Genomic DNA, 20,402 nt, shown 5'->3' with positions numbered 1-20,402 from the left:
CATATACGTTGTAGAGTATAATTACACTTCACTCGATGTATTTACCTATAGATATGTTGTCCGTGTATTTACTGATAGTAGTGTTTGCGATTTCACAGGCTTATGGTGAGTTTACATGCATGCACTGCAATCGTCATTTGAAATTTAATCAAAAAGGTAGTATATAATGAAATGTTCCCTTAAACAACACTCTAATTGAGGCAGTTATCTACCTGTATTGTTCATCACTAGTATGTTATATAGGTAGCATTATTAGTTCACTAATTTCCTTAATTATTTCCATAAACAACACTCTAATTGAGGCAGTTATCTACCTGTATTGTTCATCACTAGTATGTTATATAGGTAGCATTATTAATTCACTTATTTCCTTAATATTGTTTGTTTGGTATTTTCACAAATCGTATTTACATTTTATTACCGAAAAATATTGCTTTAAAAAACTATTTTAGATAAATGTATTATTATTAAACATAACATTATTAATTGTGGTTCAGGAGAGTTATTCATAAAAAAAAATATTTTTGATACATTCAGGTTTTTATTTTTAAAAAAATCATTATTTTTTTAGATTAGACTTTTTATAACATGAAATGACAACAAGTGTTCGTACAAATCAAATAATATCCCACTTTCATTGTTTTTGTTTATGAAGATCGTCCATAAGTAAATGTTAGTTTAAATGAACCTACTCAATTTTGTAAATGTAAATAATGTTCTATATATAGGGTTGTGTGTTTTTGACAGTTAACGTTGCCCTCAATAAACCAGCATATCATCAATACTCTGCACAGAGTGATGACAGATATGACGCCAGTAACGCTGTAGACGGACGTAAATCTGATCAGAGCATGAATGGTGGTCAATGTGCTGTGTCAGTGTCCTTATTAACCGCCACCTGGTGGGTGAACCTGACCAGCATCCAAAGTATCCATCACATCATTATCTACTTTAGGACGGAAAATGACGGTATAGTCACAGTCATTATGTATCTTGGAAATGATAGTCTATGTGGTGTTAACTATTATCACGTTTTATTGACAGTCATTATGTATCGTGGAAATGATAGCCTCTGTGGTGTAAACTGTCGTTATGCATAATTATATGCTTTTTATTCACATGTTTTATCAGAATACTAACTCTTTATATCAAGTTCCCTGTTAGTTTGAAAGATCAAAACCGAAAACATGTTGTTGGCTTTAGTGTAATAGAAACTACAGGAAATAATACTGTTTCAAGGGCTGCAATAAACATGAACAGTAACTGAAACAAATAATCAAACACATTTACAGTTTTTGAATTAAAATTACATATTAAAGAGAAAATTAGATATTGAATTCAAGAGCTTACTAAATTCACTTTATAGATATGTTTGTTCATGTTTTAAAATGAGATGATATGCCAGGAGTCTTTTCAGGTAAGATTTGCAGTTATACGTAGATTACTCTCATATCTGCATTGTGAGGTGGTTTGAAATAATAATTAAGAAACACCAGATTACACATGTACTAAGATAAGGTTTTCCTGAAATCTGTGGATTTTGAACGATTTTGATAAAGGTGTTTTCGTTACATTATAAAAGTCCATTTCTTTCTCGTGTGTAGCATTCTATTTTTAAATAGTTCATTAGCAATTAATACTTACAAATCATGAAAAAAGTAATGACATCATTTTTGAATATTTTAGGTATAAATAACACTTATAATAGTCACATACAAAATTTAAATATTGTTCACGAAATTATTTATATTTTCTTAAAACGGCAGTTTGATCATCATGCACTTTGTCTTTCTGTAGTTATAAAATTCGTCCGACAAAATCATTTAAAGTTTAAAACAGACTTAAGTATAGTGAACAGAATGATATGTAGCTTTAGTAAAACACCTAAAATCTGCAAGCAAAAAAGCTAATTGTAATGTTCTGAATCACAATTGACGATTTCATTAATCCTCCACTTATAAAAATACATCAACGCATGACCTAGAGTAAAAAGTAACGTTATGAACAGCATGGAATTTTTTTTAATACAGATAGTGTAATAACGAAAATATCCAATGTTATCAAAATTTTACGACAACAGTTCGCGCAAAGTTATAACAAAGACTTAATTATCATTTAAAACCACAATTTATCGAATCATTGCAGGTATACTACACAGAAATCAAACGATAACCTTGTTGTTAACCTTTTTTTCCAGGTTGTACTTAAGTATACTTTAACCCCCCTTAATGCAGATTAACACACACAATCTTCATCATCTATTCAAGACTAACATGGCGATCAGATAAAATTACTGTATGTAAAGAGATGAGTCTTACAACCACGATATACTTCTTGGCGTGTTTTAGAGTGACACTTGAATGGTCAGATTTGATTTTACCTTCTTTAAATTACATATATTTTTTTTTTAATTACGAGCGACAATTAGGTATATGTTATTCGTGAAATTGATCTCTATGGCGCAACTATCCTGGTGTTTATCAAAACAAACCAATGCTTTCTAATGTAAGATATAGTGTTAAAGAAGGCGCTAGCACAAAAAAACAAACACCTTCTATAGCTCCTCTAAATCATATGAAGTATTTTCAGGGTCAGATATTAAAAGGATTAAAAATATCAGATTACTTTGAGAAATGTTTCATATTATCTACCTACCATGGGTATCAACATTTGTATATGTACTGGTGTACCTTAGGGTTTTGTTGGGTTTCAAGTGATATTTTGTTAAACAAGAAGGCGTAACGTGCCTTGTCTTGTTCTTTACTGTTTGGATTATACGTGCTTAGATTTTAAGAGAGGGTTCAGACCGCCCTTTTCGCCAAACACTCTCTTAGGCAATATTCGACACTGACTGGATTCCAGTTTGTTAGCACAATCGTATATATATATATATATATATATATATATATATATATATATATATATATATATATATATATATATATATATATATATATATATATATATATATATATATATATATATATATATATATATATATAAACAATCATTTACGATAGCTGCTGAACATGTTATATTACTCACGATATTAAATCTTTGTCCAGTACTTTTAAATCACACTGGTAAACGAATAGTGTTGTTAGAAATATACCAGTTAAAATTTTCAAAATACGGTATCATAGTTTTGTTTATATAAAGAAATGGTTTAATAATACGTAACTTTTTTTTCAGAGTTTAGCACCACCATCATATTTTATATTTAATAAATAATTATGGTTGTGGTGTTATTTTAAACGACAGATATATAAAACTTGCATATGTCTTCCATGTAAGTACGCCCTGTATGTGTTAAACTAATTAGCTATTTTAATCGATAGGTGCATGGTGAATGTGCAATATGTTACGCCTAAAGTACAGTTGATATTTAGCAATGTTTTAGTTGATATTGTTACAAAGAATCAAATAAAATTGTTTTTCACTGAAGCGATAATCTGTTGCACAGATTACATGTTTCGGACGCACCTAGCAGGCCGTGTTCTTGGATTCTCCGTGTACGTGTCCAATACCATTGATAGATCACAGGGAACGTTGTGTTTCAAGGACAACAACTTCACAATAAACACAATACCTTCCGTCTTCACAGCAAATTGTTTTGATCATGGACAATATGTCATCTACTACAACGAGAGACTACCAGGAGTTGTCTACCCTGACAATTATGAAAGTTTTGTAGGTACTAACCTCTGTGAAGTAGAGGTGTATGGTAAGTGTTCTTTAATTAATTAATTTTAAATTAATTTAATTCCATTAACCTCTGAACACTCTTTTAAATATTGTTCTTATATGGTCACATGGTTACCTTTAATGTCAGAACATAAAGCAATAAACAACTGTGTAGACCCTATGGATTCAATCAGTTATGTGACAACGTGTTGTCAATTTCGATAAAACTATTAAATCTTGTTCCATCATTTGAAGTGTCTATTTTTTGGAATGCCCCCCCCCCCCCTTCAAGATAAAATGGTATGATGTTATGCTTAGTAATTTTAAGATCGACGTGAATTATTTAAACTAGGCACAAATACACCTTTTGCTATTTTATCAATATAAAGATGAATGAGTGACAGGACTGTTGCATTCGAAACATTTCATTTAGCATCAGCGTAAGTGGGTTGCAAATCCTCTTCCTGTAAGGGTCATTGATGTTACATGTATGTTAGGACGGGGTTAAAGTTGCGCGATAAAATAACTGAACAGATCGCAGATACCATTTATAAATAGTGCCTGCTTGGGAGGGTAACATTTGAAATTGACACTCCGAGGTAACCATTGTCAACCGATGCAAAGCGGAGGCGTCAATTTCAACTGTTTTCCTCTCAAACAGGCACTATTTGATTTATTGTACTGAATGTCTTAAATTTAGAGAATTTCTACATTGCTTTTATATAGAAATGACGAGAATTCTACAGCGAACAGTACGCGCATAATTTACGCGCCATATGTCTTCTCGGGCGACAATACCATGATATTTGTCCCTCAGTGACAGGGAAACCCGGAAGAGTTATGTCGCCCTCTGCCTTCGGCATCGGGTAACATAACACTCCAGGGCTTTCCTGTCCCCTCGGGCCAAATATTCTGGTATGTCGCCCTCGAAGCCATGTAATATATGTATAATAGCTCTAAACACCTTCTGTTGTATTGCTTACATTTTATAAAAGCACATTATTTTATGGCATAGTTAAATGCATGGTTGATGAGTGTACCTCTTCCACACTATAAAATTATGACCTTTAGGTCAGCATCTTTGCTAGCCAAGAGTTTTCGGTCCAATATGCTCCCTATAAACCTAAAGAGATCTTCCAAAGGTTTTCGGGAGCAGAGTGGATCGAAACCCTTGGCTAGCATTTACTGGATATTCATTGATTTTTTTACCATTAATGCATCATCATTTTTTGTTAGATAATGGACATTCCGTCAGTTCACTGTGTGATGATTACCAATTGCATGTGCACCTTTTTTAGCTTGATGATGGTGAAGCTTATAACTGGTTTATCACACGTGTATCATCAGTGTGTCTCGGTTTCTAGTTTTGCTATACTACTTGCTAGCCAAGAAAATGAAAATATTGCCGTGATCTACTTTTGACTCATGCTTAATTATATTGTACTAGAGTTACATAGAAAGTGAATGATGGCCGTACAGTTATTTTTGGTTTCTTGAATGTATGTACATATAAAGTAAACAATATGTAGATTACATGCCCTGAGTTCTTATTATCATTATAAATTTTATGTGATTATGTAAATGTTTATTTAACTGTGCCAAATTTTGTCAGGTTCACGGGGATGCTTTTCGCTACACATTGTCCAAACTGTTGTTCTTAGATATGCATAGACTTACCGTACCGTTTCTAATTATTATTTCCAATTGCTTCAAACTAATGCATACTGTTGAACTTTTATTACGGTTTTCATCATGGACATGCACTTTCTTATGAATACTATGTACGCATAAACCGATCATTATTGCTAATGAATGGAAACATTATTCATTAAATAAATATTCCACATGGTGAATTTGCCAACAATCACAAACAATATCATCAAAACATCTGACCTCCTCTTCTGTTCTCGAAAGTCACGCAGTCACCTCAAACGTATCTTCAGTTATACTCTTATACTTCCCGTTCATGTAAATAGAATGCCTGATTCACAGTTAAGTTTGATGACCATCGCACGAGATATTGTTTAACTTATTTTGTATTTCTTTAAAGGTATCAAGCAACATGGTTGTTGATGTTTTAACTGTTTTGTAATAAATGTTGCAATGCTGCAATATGTTTCTGGTTAAACTGGATATTGTCTGGATGAATTTTCATCCATAACAATATACACAGTCACGTGGATGAACGCCTCTTTCATCTTTTTTCATTAAGAATAGATTGAATGTACTCATAACAAAATCAAATATGTAATAACAAATATGTCATGTACAGGATGTCCAGCAACAGGGTTTATCGGATATAACTGCTCCATTCCCTGTCCAGATGTTAACTGTCAGTACTGCCACATAGAGACGGGCACCTGTCAGGGATGTAAACCTGGATATCAAGATTATCACTGTGAACTAGGTAAGAAATGATTTCATTAACAAGCATTATTTAATACACGCGTGTATGAGTGTAGTTACGTATTGGCTACACTTACAAAGTATTAATAGAACTTATAAGACTTTAAAATTGTTGTTTTATTCTGAAGCAATCATACGAATCATGTATACATATACGCATGTACTGTTTTGTCTATGTAATCCATCTGAATTATTTTTGTTAGCTGTTTGTATACTGAGTTGACGTCGACGTAACTATTCGACGTCATACTCGGAGATCGGAGTTGAACGATACTTACCGAACTCTACGTCAGAATAGCCGGTTATTAACATAAAGGGGTGAGATATAACAATTGAAGCTTGCCGGAGAGTGGTGTTATATAAATCTTATATCACACCCCTAGGGTTTCTATCACAACCTGTTTCTGTTTTTATCGCCAGGGCAGAAAAACGTATATTTTCTATAAGTATACGATATAAAATAAATAACCCGCGTTATTGTTTATTCTAACATATTTCTTTTACAATTCATCAATTGATTATAAAAAGTAATCAAAATTCACTAAATTAACGTTAAAGTACATAACTTTAGCTAAAAGAAACAACCAAATTGTCTCCTGTTAGACTTTGAATCTGACATCATCACAATAATTTTGTGCAGTCCGTGATTTTTCTTTGGTCGCTGTATGTTTCGACCAATCTATAAACAAGGCGTGTCAATTTTAGTCCTGTCATTTTCTTGTCAGTTTCAGCCGCTGTAGATTTCGACAAGTCGATAAATGGGGCGTGTCAATTTCAGTCTCGGGTTTTTTTTTTATAGAGCTATGGATTAACTATATGTTACCGTAAAAAACAAAGGGAATAATACTTGGTAGATATGAATATATGACTTTAAAATGTACCAAATAATGTGGTTACTCTCGTTAAAAAATAGACACAGCTTTCTACAAACGAACATGCTTAACTGGTTGTGATGGTTTGTTTTGTTTATTCAATGATACTAATGTTATTAAATGTTCTTATATTTTCACTAGCATATATTTGTGTAAATTTTGGAAATGGGTGTGATAAGAAATGTTATGATACTTGAGCTGGGTGTAAGTCTATAAATGGTTCATGAGACTCTTGTTGTATCCGTTGCTACGTTCAGTGTTCGAACTGTTCAACCAGGCAACAAGTAATCGTTTTTGGGAACTGTGCATCGAGATAAATTACATGGTACTTCTAAAACCATAAATCTCAAAGACAAACACATTTGAACGTTTAGTGTGGATTTAGTTATGGTATTGTTAAAAAAAATGTGCGTCAATATGTGTATGGAAAGAAAATAAATACAGATATAATATCTTATCTTTGCAGAATGTGACAAAGGATCGCATGGTAGTGGATGCAATGAAACATGTGGGCAGTGTCGTGATGTAAACCAATGTTCCCATATCAATGGGACATGCTTAACTGGATGTGAAGTTGGTTTTAAAGGGAACGTATGTAAAACAGGTAAGGACAAACTACAGGTACAGGCAAAGGAACAAAATAATTCTATTATTTTTTTTCAAATCACTTAGTGTTTTAATTCAAAATAAAGGAATGACACCATGTAACTGTTGCAATGATATACAAAGAGGTGCATTAATTTTAGGGAAGCCTACATAGTCATGCCATTTCATTGAACAGGTTGTGACAGTGGTTCATACGGCGTTGACTGCAACGAAATTTGTGGAAACTGTCTCAATGAAAGTCAATGTTCTAATGTCAATGGAACATGCTTCACTGGATGCAATGCTGGCTACGAGGGGGACTTGTGTAAAACAGGTGAGTAGACAGTTATCATGACAACAAGTTAGATATGCAGCAGGTAGTTAGGAGAGTGATGATAACTTGTTGAAAATACGGAGATGTATAACATGAATGACATTTGCCATAAGTAATATGAGATATTCAGTAAGCGAATTTAAAACCCAAACAAACAGAGAAGTACATTTTAATTCATATCTATAGGAATGATAATAGGACGAAATTCAAATTGAAAATAGAACAAAAATATATAAGAAAAGTTAATCAATGAGCACATGACTTGTCAGTAGTCAGTTGCCAACAAATAAACGTTTACCTATGCCATTCAGGAGTCCCTTTTTTCGATCAAATTATATTGTTTCTAAATCAAACCAAGTGTCATTGTAAACGGAATTTTTTTTTCATTTTGTTTAATTGAAACCTATGATTTATTTTTGCTCAAAACCAAGAAACATAAAACAAAAGGAATCAAGCTGTTTGTCAACTTAATGCAATTTCACGAATAAAAATCAGGTTTTCCAAAGTCAATGTTTAGATTTCTTATGAATGTAAATCAATACAATTTTTGTTACTGCGTTACATGTAAACTGTGTTAGAAAACAACAGATGTTTGGAATTCGTTGTATCTATAATTGATTTAGAATGCAATAGAGGATCTTATGGATATGAATGCAATGAAACATGCGGGCACTGTAGAAATAACATCTACTGCTTTCCGATTAATGGTACTTGCTTAACTGGATGTGATGTTGGCTATGAAGGAGCCTTATGTCAAACACGTGAGTAGGCAATCTTGCGGTATATAAATCAATAAACAGAGGTGTTATTTTGTTCAAACATTTCCAGATCTTATTATCAGTACACAAGATTGCAAAATTAAAGTAAAGATGCTTAATATAGTTGTGTCTGTCGACATATATTTCATGTATGGGAATGCATATTTTAATTTCTTATTACGGTTTGAAACAAAGGTGCATAATTGACACAAGTGAGTAGAATAAAAAGTGATTACATCAGAATACATTCTTTGATTAAAGAAAAAATAGTGCATGCATTATATGTCTTTCTTTGGTTTGAAAGTACAAAATATGATATCAGAAATATTTAAAAAGAAAGCAAAGTTATATGTTTAATTTACAATTATTTTCTATATCTGTATATTTAGACGTGATTTAAATATAACAGTGTTTTTTTTTTAATTATTGCGTCAAAGTATTCATGGCTTCTCTTTTGATCGAAGTGCCAAATTATAAAGTTTGTTTATATTTCAGACTTATTGGATGTTTTTGAAATCATGTTTTCCCCTGCTAGTTTGAATGCATCAAGCATAAAAATAATTATGATTTTTTATACCCCTAAAATTGTTATGCGCCATAAAAGTATTTCAAACAACAAATCTAATAAAATGACAGCGAATTTCTACACGCGTTAAAAAACCTAGCAAAAATATTAAAACGAAGGCTTGAGAAAAACTGAAATAACAAGGCAAGGTAAGTTTTTATTAAAATATTGCATATTGTAGTGTTGCTTTTGATAAACTGTAAGAACAATTAATCAGTGAAAAAAATGTTTTGCAAATTTGTAACAGCAGTCTACCTGTCGTTGCCAGTCTAGCTAAAAACTAAAAGATGTATACTACCAACATCTAACAAAGCTTTACAACTACAAACATTCTTAGATTAATTGTAAAATTTTAATCAAATATGTTTATGTTTCAGGATTTAAGTAATTAAAGAATTTCACTGATTTATTCAATTAACTTTTGCTCAGATGTTTATTTTAAATTTATTTTCATTTAAATATTTAATTAAGATTTCCTTTTTGTTTAAATGTTGATATATTTTTGAAAAAAACTATTAATATGTGTAATAAAAGTATATTAATAGTTTACACATGAAAGTTAATTGAATTACAGCCACAAACGGACTTAAGAAGACCTGCAATGAGTGTAATGCACCATATGTTATATAAGTCATTGCGTCGGCTGTAACGTTATTTAAGCAAGTCAATGCAAGCTTTCAATATTATCGATTGTATGTCAAGCTATCAGAGCATAATATCAGATTTGTTTTTCGGCAAAAAATGTCTATGTTGAAATATTTGAACAGGTAAGTAAATGTTAGCATCTTTCACACCATAAATAGTTTAAATTATTAACTTAAAATGTACTGAGAAATTGACAGATGTTTCTAACATTATAATTCACTTTTTCACACGTGTATTATCTAAAAAGAGGGGATTGTATAACGCAGCAATGTTAAGGCGTCCCGATGCTAAAATACGGCTGGAAAACGATATTATTTGAATCATAGCAAAAATACTTTGACCGGGAGTATTTCTTAAAATCTATGTTACATTTATTGACATCGATGATAAAAATTAAATTTAATGCATTTTTGTGACGTCATATGTACTTTGTAATCACGTGACGGGCGAATCCTAATATTGCAAATGTCTATTTAAATCGCATCTGCGCAGGTGATAAATAAAATTAAATCATACATATTTGTAAGAAAAATCCTTTGTTTAGTCATATACTTTGGAGTTTTTGCTTAAAAAAAATAGATATTTCGTTTATGGAAGATAATGTTGAAACATTCCACAAAATCATCAAAATAATGCACATTTTTATTAATCAAAAGTGATTTACAAAAAAATTGGGTAAATCCGTAGGTTTCCCAAGCAAGATTTACATTGGTACTTATATTCTTTACCAATTATACGTAAAAAATTCTTAAATTGTGTTGATCTTTCACTTGCGCCAAGCTGGTTTTACATGCATTACAATTTCTTCATTCAGTTGTTTACACGTAGCAGGGAGAGTCTCCAAACCACTAGTTTATAAATAGTCTTTTTCTTAAAATGAAACTTTAAAACTGCCATTTTTTAATACTGGTTTTTAATATGAATCTATTCTGTACGTCTAACATTAACGGCAGCATATATGTAAAAGAAAACACGCGGTATTATACTGGTTTGATATAATTCACTTTAAACGTTAGGATACAGTCCCTGAGAACTTTCGACAGGAATTCATATCGTGACGTCAAAGTTAATTATGACGTCATATCGTAAAAAGTACAGACAAGTGATTTTCTACATATCGCTGAAAAATCCATCGGGAAGCCTTAACATGCCCGCGGATTTCTAATTGTTCTTTTTATTTGCAGACAAAACATTCTTTTCTTAATGTTTGACAAAAAACAACGTACAATTCAATGTTTCAACATTATCTTCCATAAACGAAATATCTATTTTTTTTAAGCAAAAACTCCAAAGTATATGACTAAACAAAGGATTTTTCTTACAAATATGTATGATTTAATTTTATTTATCACCTGCGCAGATGCGATTTAAATAGACATTTGCAATATTAGGATTCGCCCGTCACGTGATTACAAAGTACATATGACGTCACAAAAATGCATTAAATTTAATTTTTATCATCGATGTCAATAAATGTAACATAGATTTTAAGAAATACTCCCGGTCAAAGTATTTTTGCTATGATTCAAATAATATCGTTTTCCAGCCGTATTTTAGCATCGGGACGCCTTAACATTGCTGCGTTATACAATCCCCTCTTTTTAGATAATACACGTGTGAAAAAGTGAATTATAATGTTAGAAACATCTGTCAATTTCTCAGTACATTTTAAGTTAATAATTTAAACTATTTATGGTGTGAAAGATGCTAACATTTACTTACCTGTTCAAATATTTCAACATAGACATTTTTTGCCGAAAAACAAATCTGATATTATGCTCTGATAGCTTGACATACAATCGATAATATTGAAAGCTTGCATTGACTTGCTTAAATAACGTTACAGCCGACGCAATGACTTATATAACATATGGTGCATTACACTCATTGCAGGTCTTCTTAAGTCCGTTTGTGGCTGTAATTCAATTAACTTTCATGTGTAAACTATTAATATACTTTTATTACACATATTAATAGTTTTTTTCAAAAATATATCAACATTTAAACAAAAAGGAAATCTTAATTAAATATTTAAATGAAAATAAATTTAAAATAAACATCTGAGCAAAAGTTAATTGAATAAATCAGTGAAATTCTTTAATTACTTAAATCCTGAAACATAAACATATTTGATTAAAATTTTACAATTAATCTAAGAATGTTTGTAGTTGTAAAGCTTTGTTAGATGTTGGTAGTATACATCTTTTAGTTTTTAGCTAGACTGGCAACGACAGGTAGACTGCTGTTACAAATTTGCAAAACATTTTTTTCACTGATTAATTGTTCTTACAGTTTATCAAAAGCAACACTACAATATGCAATATTTTAATAAAAACTTACCTTGCCTTGTTATTTCAGTTTTTCTCAAGCCTTCGTTTTAATGTTTTTTGCTAGGTTTTTTAACGCGTGTAGAAATTCGCTGTCATTTTATTAGATTTGTTGTTTGAAATACTTTTATGGCGCATAACAATTTTAGGGGTATAAAAAAACATCCATTGAACGTTTAACAACGAGCATGCTGAATGTGTTATTGTTTTACATATTCCATTGCTGGTATTCATAAGTGCCACCTTTTTAAGAATTGGTCGACATTAAGTAAACGGATAAATAATTCAGTAAAAAATATGTTACATGGAAATTGCTTTGATCTAAATTTTTATATGACTTTTCTCTAACTCAGCAAAGTTTGTGATTTCTGTGACTGTGTGCAGTAAATGTAAAAGATAAGCCCTTTTTAAAGCAACAGTAAACAACTTATGAATGTTTACATGCAACTATGTTAAACGTTCTTTATGAATACACTAATATTTTTCCTTTCTTGTCGCTTAAGTTATCGTTTACATGTATGAACTCGAATGTATACAATGGAGGTTTCTATCGACCAGCTTGTCTGCTTCATGTTAACGGAAAAATGCACTCAAAGACACTTGTGCACACTCCAATCACCAGTTATTTCTTCTTTCGTGACTTCCCTGACATGCCGTGATACGTGCATTCCACGTTACTGTTTTCATTTAGTGCTGTTCCTAATATGAAATTTTGTAACCACAAATAGAGATTTCATGAAAACGAAATAAAGTACATTGTGAAGTATATCGTAATCAAGCTGTAAGCTAGTAATACAGAGCGTAAATATTACTATTGGTTTTCATTTGTTTTGTCTTCATGGTGCCTTTTATGAGACAAAATTTTAAAAAAATGAATATTTGAGTCAAAATATAAATATCTTAATTCCATACGTGTGATGTATACTACCCGTGAGATGAACATTTGTTTTAAACGGTTGTTGCTTTATTAGAAACTTCTGATCAGCACTATTTTAGACACAGCCTATTGCTTCAATGCTTCAGTGACCTTGTTTTTGAAGACGTTGCTGTAAAATCCACATCACTATTTCTATTACCGCAAAATTGTATATTTGTTTTATCCAACACGTTGAAATGATTATTAAGTATAAGTATACTATAAGTATAAAAGTATATATGTACTCAAATAGGCTTGGCGAGCTGAACATAAAGAAAATATCTGCATCGATATTAGAACAAATTGAACGATTGAATAGATGCAAATATTCTTTGATTCGGATGGTGATTGCTTATGTTAAAAAATGAAACCCTCTGATTTTATTATTAACAGTAATTATTTATTAACAGGAATTAAAAACAATTATCATGATTAAATTTAACGTAGTTATATGAACAGCGATCATTTCATCTTCCTTATCTCACTAACAATTTGCAATTTGCTTACAGAGAGACCAGGTGTCGTATAAATGTAAATATATGTAGACGTTGCTTAAAGGAACGCTCAGAAGCCATTACAATATACAGAAAACGAGAGGAATCTCATAGTAAGTTTCTTTAAAAACAGAAAATTATACATAATATACATGGAAAAAAGCAATGCAAATAGCAAATGATATGGAACTTTTGTGAAGAAATTGATATACATGTAAAATGTGTACTAGGTGAATAGAAAAATTCATAAGTTTTTTAAGTGTACACGTGAGTATTTTTTTCTCATGTTTAATTAGTGTACGATTGGTATTATTCTAATGATATATATTTACAAAGGTCCAAACCAGATAGAAAGTCCAGAGTCGCAATTCCTCAACGAAACCCGAGGAAGACTGGATTGAAAATGCTCGGAGCAGAGAGATTCATTGTGACGATATATCCAAATATTGCGTTGATCTAGGGACATTTAAGGAAACCATTAACACACGATGCATGCATTAAATATGAGATGCGATTTTTTTTCCTAAAATTCAAGAGTCTTGTTCGAGCCGTTGCATGGTTATAAAAATGTTAACTCTGCATTTCATCATAAAACGGTTTTGTATGATCCTAAGAGCTATATGTTGAAGAATCCTTCTTAATACTAAAGATTATCTGAAACCTATAACGGGAACAATGGATGAATGGTGTTCAACATTTTTTTAAACCAAACTTTATCTATTTCACACCTGTATTCTTATAGAAAAGAAAAACATTAATTTTGTTTATTGAATTAAAATTTTAGTGAGATATAAAGATATCTAGACAATGGATTTAAGAGGGAATCAATTGTGAAAGCGCTTGCATATATTTTAAAAGAAAACACATTTAAGAGAATTGTTTTGATTTTCAAAACCTTAAGATGATTTACTTTAATACTTCATGACAACACCATGATATAGGTTTATTCTGTCCATGTCACATTTTACAGCATTGTATTTAGTTATTGCTTATCAATGTATTTATTTAATGCAATACATTTTTGGTGAGTTTTTTTATGTTAAAAAAAACAAAAAAAAACAAAACAATCAAACGAACTCTTACTAAATGAATGGATTATAAACCTCATCCAAAATATGTTAATTTAAATACATTCAGGCAATGTTGAGTAGATAATCAACTGGTTTTTAACGTAAAGGAGATCCACAGGCTCAACAATTGAAAACTACGATAAAAACAACTTGTTACATGTACCACATTAGATACATTTTACTTAAAGAAATGATAAGCTCAAGGCTCTTATAATGAGTTGACATTTGTTTAGATCAGAAGCTAAAAATAGGAAACCGTGACAATGTGTGTATGACTAGATTAAATTAAACAAAAGACAGTTGATAAACATTTAATGTGTAATGATTGTTTTTAAAACTAGATCCTACATTATAGAGAAAGTGTTTTACAAGTTTTTTTTCTGTTTTTGTTTGTCTTTTAGTTTGTTTTTTTTTTTGCTTTTTTTCTTTAGCTTTGTTACCCATTCAATACCTTAAACACTAGTTTTATTTTGTTATTGATTCGTGCCCAGTTTTGCTGTGCGTATTTTGAACAGATTGCTTTGTTTATGAGATCAGTTGCCATTTTTTCTAATTAGAAACGAAAAAAAATGATTATAAAAGAAAGGATGAAAAGGAAACAGTGACAATGTATGTATTTTGGTATGACTAGATTAGATTGGACAAAAGACAGTTGATGGACATTTAATATGTAAATATTTTTTTTTAATTGAAATAGTTGAATATACTATACTTTTTAACAGTTCAAGGGTTTTTCGGTATGAAATGGTAGTGAAACACAGCTCGATAAGACTTTGTTTGATTTTGTAGATGATTATACTCTTACAGTAAATAGACTTAATAAATGTAATAATTATACTTGTTAAATGATTCGTGCCATATTTTCTGTGCGTCTTTTAAACAAATCACACCAATCTTCAATTAAGACTCAAAAGTCAAGGACACTTCAAACAACCTTTAAGGGAGGTTATATGCAAACATATCAGTACATTTTAAAAATAAATGCTTATTTCCTTAAAACAATTGTTTATTTGGTCAATTATTGAAATTAATTGGTATTCTTCACCAAATATAGCACAACATAATGCATTGTTCGAGTCGAATACTTGTTAAAAAACCAATTAGATTAATTTTATGAAGTACATTTAAAACCGGATAAAAACCATACGAAGTTGAACAGGATAATTAATTGCAGACCCTTGAACATTTTCAAGTGTTTATTTTGAGAGCCTCTTAAATCTCAATACATATGTACACAATCCAAACACACAACTAACGAACACATTTGTTTCTTATTTATTCCTTCTAAAAGAAAAAAAAATCACATGGTTTTGATGGGTTTATACGATATTATTGACGAATAGGGTACAATTACTTACGGGTAAACAGCTGGTCCCAGAGCTCACCTTGTATTATGGTTTCATTTTAATATAATGCAGTCGTTGGCATTATCGCCAACCCCCCCCCCCCCCAAAAAAAAATAGTTTTTATCTATTTACAACCATATAAGCAATGCTTTGTCGTTTATGATTATCTCTAAATAATGCACTGTAAAGAAAAAAAGTGTTTTATTTACTGTGAAGTTAAAAAAATCTTAAATCGATATTCTAGTGCACTTTTGAGCAACTTGTAATTTAATTCATTTAGGTTCGCCTTCTTTAAGTGTTTTTCAAAGAAACAAACATAGACTCAATGTTGCTTCGAATTTGTAAAACACTGGAAGGACGTTCATTTGATAAGTATACAGTGATGCTATCCTGAAAGTTGACAAGGAAAGGATAGGATACAGGACGCAGGATACATGATAGAAATAATGAAGTAAAGCTTTATTCTTTTCTATCCTATCTACCATGAAACCCGTTGCCAGTGAAAGAATATTTTTTACTGCGTCATCGGAAGTAGCATATTTGATTTTAATCAGCAAATGTAGAATAATTAAATAAAAACTATTTTAAGTAAAAGAATCTAAAACAAAACTTTGTGACACCATAGAGATTTTTTAAATTTTAATGTAAATGCCTGTCCAAAATGAAATGTAATGAACAATATTGATACATATTAAAATAACGGCGTAATGTTGAAGTGGAGTCGAATCCGTCATATAAGTATGTATGCCTGTATGTCTCCTCTCTCTCTCTCTCTCTCTCTCTCTCTCTCTAAAACATGTACTATAGTCAGTGATGAGGAAACGAGAAATCAACGTCTCAGCGAATTAAAACAATTTTTGACTGACCAACATTACCCTATCAACCTTCTCAATGACGGAATAATGAAGGGCAAAGAAATAGATAGACAGGATCTTATTAACCCAATTTTACGGTACAACAAGGAAATCAAAATATTACCGATTGTTTCTCCCAATAACGCTAGAAACCCGGTGGTCAGTCATCTCAACGGATTTCTAAAAACAGATGAAGATATGGTTCACGTTTTTACTAAATTCAAGTTTATTAACAGCAAAAGGCAACCAAAGATCCTGGAGAGGATAATCTGATCATCTATAATGAACACGTCAATAAAAACTGTATCTAAGTGTGATGACAAACGATGCGGCACGTGTCCGTTTTTAAAACAAGGCAGCTCTATTAACATCAGGGAAGAACGATTTTGCATAAATTGGACATGTCATGTCAATCCAAAAAAAGTATATATATTATTATATGTATTGGTTGCAACAAATTTTATGTCGGCGAAACGGGGACTACAATAAGAATCCGGGTGCATAAACAGCAGATTAAAGACCCAGAATACCGGAAAATAAAACTCAGCGAGCACATTGATGTATGCAGACGCGGGCAATTTAAAATGTTTCGATTTTTATAAACTTTTCACAGAGGTAGCAGCGGAAAGAAGAGAAAAAAGCATTTTATTTAAACTTTTACCAACAGACTGCTTTAATTTAATTTTTTGTGTATTGTGTATATATTTTATTGAATTTCGCTATAGATTACGCGTCAATATCCCTCCACAACTATAACCATAACGTTATGATTTTATGACGTTATTGTATTGTAAACGTTACCAATTAACGTTATTGGTATCTGAAAAACGTCTGAAGATTTCATGAAAGCGTTAACGTTTTACTCTGTGTTGTTTTTCATTTTTAAAATTTTCTTTATATATATATATATATATATATATATATATATATATATATATATATATATATATATATATATATATATATAATTTTAAAAGCAAAAAAAAAAAAAGAAAGAAAAAATATATATATTATAAATATTGTTTTTTTTAAAATTGATTTGATATGAACATATTTTATTAATGTTTTAAAATGTGCAGATAATCGGTGCTTAGCAGAGTATTTCCGGATAAATCTTGATTTTCTAAATGGCCAGGGGACATTCTATCTACGTCCTCTACTTGTAAACCCCGACAAGTCAAAACGCTACGGTGCACAGGTAGTGGAAATATATAAACCAAAGACTTTTATGAGGTCTATTGCGAAACAAGAGATGTTTGTGAAACACTTATGCTCCCCTCCCTTGACACATCTACAAGGAAAATGAACGTAAACTGCAAATAATTGTGGGCAAGTCCAAGGGACATAACTCTGTCGAAAATTGCTCCACTATACCCAAAATCAAATTGACCTCGATATTATTTAGATAAACCTGTATACTAAATTTCATATCAATATGTGCACCCTCTGCGAAGAAAATGAATGGAAACTGCAAACACCTGGATTTTTTTTTACATACAAGAGCCATAACTCTGTCGAGAATAGCTCGATCGTACCTAATATCGAACTTGTTATAGATGATATCATGGTAAACCTGTATACCAAATTTCATTTCAATATGTTCATCCCCTGCAAAGAACATGAGCGGAAACTGCAAATAACTGGCATTTTTCTACGTCGAAGGGCCATAACTCTGACGAAAATTGCTCGATCGTACCTAATATTAAACCTGACCTAGATGTTATCATGATAAACCTGTATACCAAATTTCAATTCAATATGTTCGTCCTCTGCGAAGAAAATGAATGGAAACTGCAAATAACTCAAGTTTTTCTACGTCCAAGGGCCATAACTCTGTCGAAAATGGCTCGATCGTTACCAATATCGAACTTGACCTAGATATTATCATGATAAACCTGTACACCAAAATTCATTTCAATATGTTTATCCTCTGCGAAGAAAATGAACGGAAACTGTTGGTGGACCGATCGACCGACCAACCAACTACCAATAGACGGACAGACAGCAGCAAAGCAATTTCCCCTCCTTTCTCCGAAGAAGGGCATAAAAAGGAGGACTGCAAGGGAATTATACTAATCTCAGCGGTAAAAAGACGTGCGCAACAAAGCTTTACGTAGAAGGAATCCCGGAGGCCAAGATTATGTCCGTGACGGACACCGATCACAAAACGGGATGAGGAAATACATTAAAAGTAACGTTGACATGGCAAAGAATATTTGCAAATCTTGAGTCCGCTTATATCAACATCGGAGGAGTCGCTGGAACCGACTTCATCATTGCAGTGTTCAGTGGAGTGCAGAAAACAGCCCGTATCATCAGTGTATTCGAATAATTCTGAAGACGACGCAAAAAGGTTTTGCTCGGAAAACCAATACATTCTGAAGAAATTATCCAACAATGCATCGGTTTTTAACAACTGTCAGTTTACATTTTCGTTTGGACCAAAAGTGCATGTTAGTGGAATTAGGTGCATGTGTCACTGAATGTTTAAAAAGTTTTAATTCTCTTGGGGAATTTTCAATGAAATGTCCAAGAAGAACCCCATATCATTTTTTTGTTATGTGCATTTTAGTTTATCATTATTATTATTTAAAATAACATGTGTTGTACTGATTGTTGCATTGATTTATATTTACATCGTACTGTATTTAAGATACAGTAGCGATTTATTGGCTAATACAGCACTGTTTATCAGCAAATACAGTACAGCAAATAGCTCCGCCCCAGTAGCGTTGTACTGTGTTGCTAATACAATATGCTAAACTTCAAAGAAAAACACTGCCTTCGTGTCACAACACCTAAAACAGAATAGTTTCTTCAATGTCCAAAACAAAATTAGCTTTTAAATAGCACAATTAATGTCACACATGTATCTCAACTTCTGAAATTCGTCAGAAGACTTCCTCGTTACTTCTAACGAGATTTTTGGGGTTTTTTTTCTTTCTTCTTTGTAGATATTTACTTCTCTAAGAGATTGGGAAAATATTCAATGTATATGACTTAATTCAATTTATATAAATTTATGGAAGGAAAGTTGCATTTTTCAAGTAATAAATTTGAGTAGACCCATTCAGGTAATTGTGGTACTGCACTTTTGCAAGGTAACCTGGACTGAAATATAGCGTAACGTATTTTGTTTACGTAATTACGTTATATACATACTAGAACTTCTGCAAAGTATATCAATTTGCCTAGCTGCAGGTCTGTAGCTCCCGGTCTGAAAAAATTCGGATGGACGACCTGGGAGCTACAGTGCCTCCCATAGTAAAAAAACTGCAATTTATGGCGCACAAAAAATTGCATGATTATGCCAATGTTTTGATTACGTGTTTCCAGAATCAAATTGCGGAAGATCTCACAAACATCACTAAATATGTACTCATTAGTCCACCGCATAATGTCACTTATTCTTATCAGAAACAGGATAAAGTTGTATGTCGTATATTCATAACTATCCCGTGTTTTGATAAGCTTTTTTCAAAAGGTTGTTTAAAAAACAAGTGTTTTTTTTCCCTAATATGTGAGATAAGATTTTCATCTTTCGAA

General features: G+C 31.6%; 1 protein-coding gene across 1 annotated transcript; it reads left to right on the top strand.

The window, feature by feature from the left end:
- Window positions 1-776: 776 nt before the first annotated feature.
- On the top strand, window positions 777-7,889 carry LOC128172436 (multiple epidermal growth factor-like domains protein 10). The gene is made up of 5 exons (XM_052838234.1): window positions 777-969; window positions 3,464-3,724; window positions 5,957-6,091; window positions 7,429-7,566; window positions 7,744-7,889. Exons 1-5 carry the CDS (start codon window positions 852-854, stop codon window positions 7,887-7,889), a joined length of 798 nt encoding a protein of 265 aa, XP_052694194.1. The 5' UTR covers window positions 777-851.
- The last annotated feature ends 12,513 nt before the right edge of the window (window positions 7,890-20,402 follow it).

This window comes from Crassostrea angulata, chromosome 2, assembly GCF_025612915.1.
Source record: "Crassostrea angulata isolate pt1a10 chromosome 2, ASM2561291v2, whole genome shotgun sequence".
Lineage (NCBI taxonomy): Eukaryota > Metazoa > Mollusca > Bivalvia > Ostreida > Ostreidae > Magallana > Magallana angulata.
Note: the sequence above shows the minus strand (reverse complement) of the source record. Positions and strands in the feature narration are given on the sequence as shown.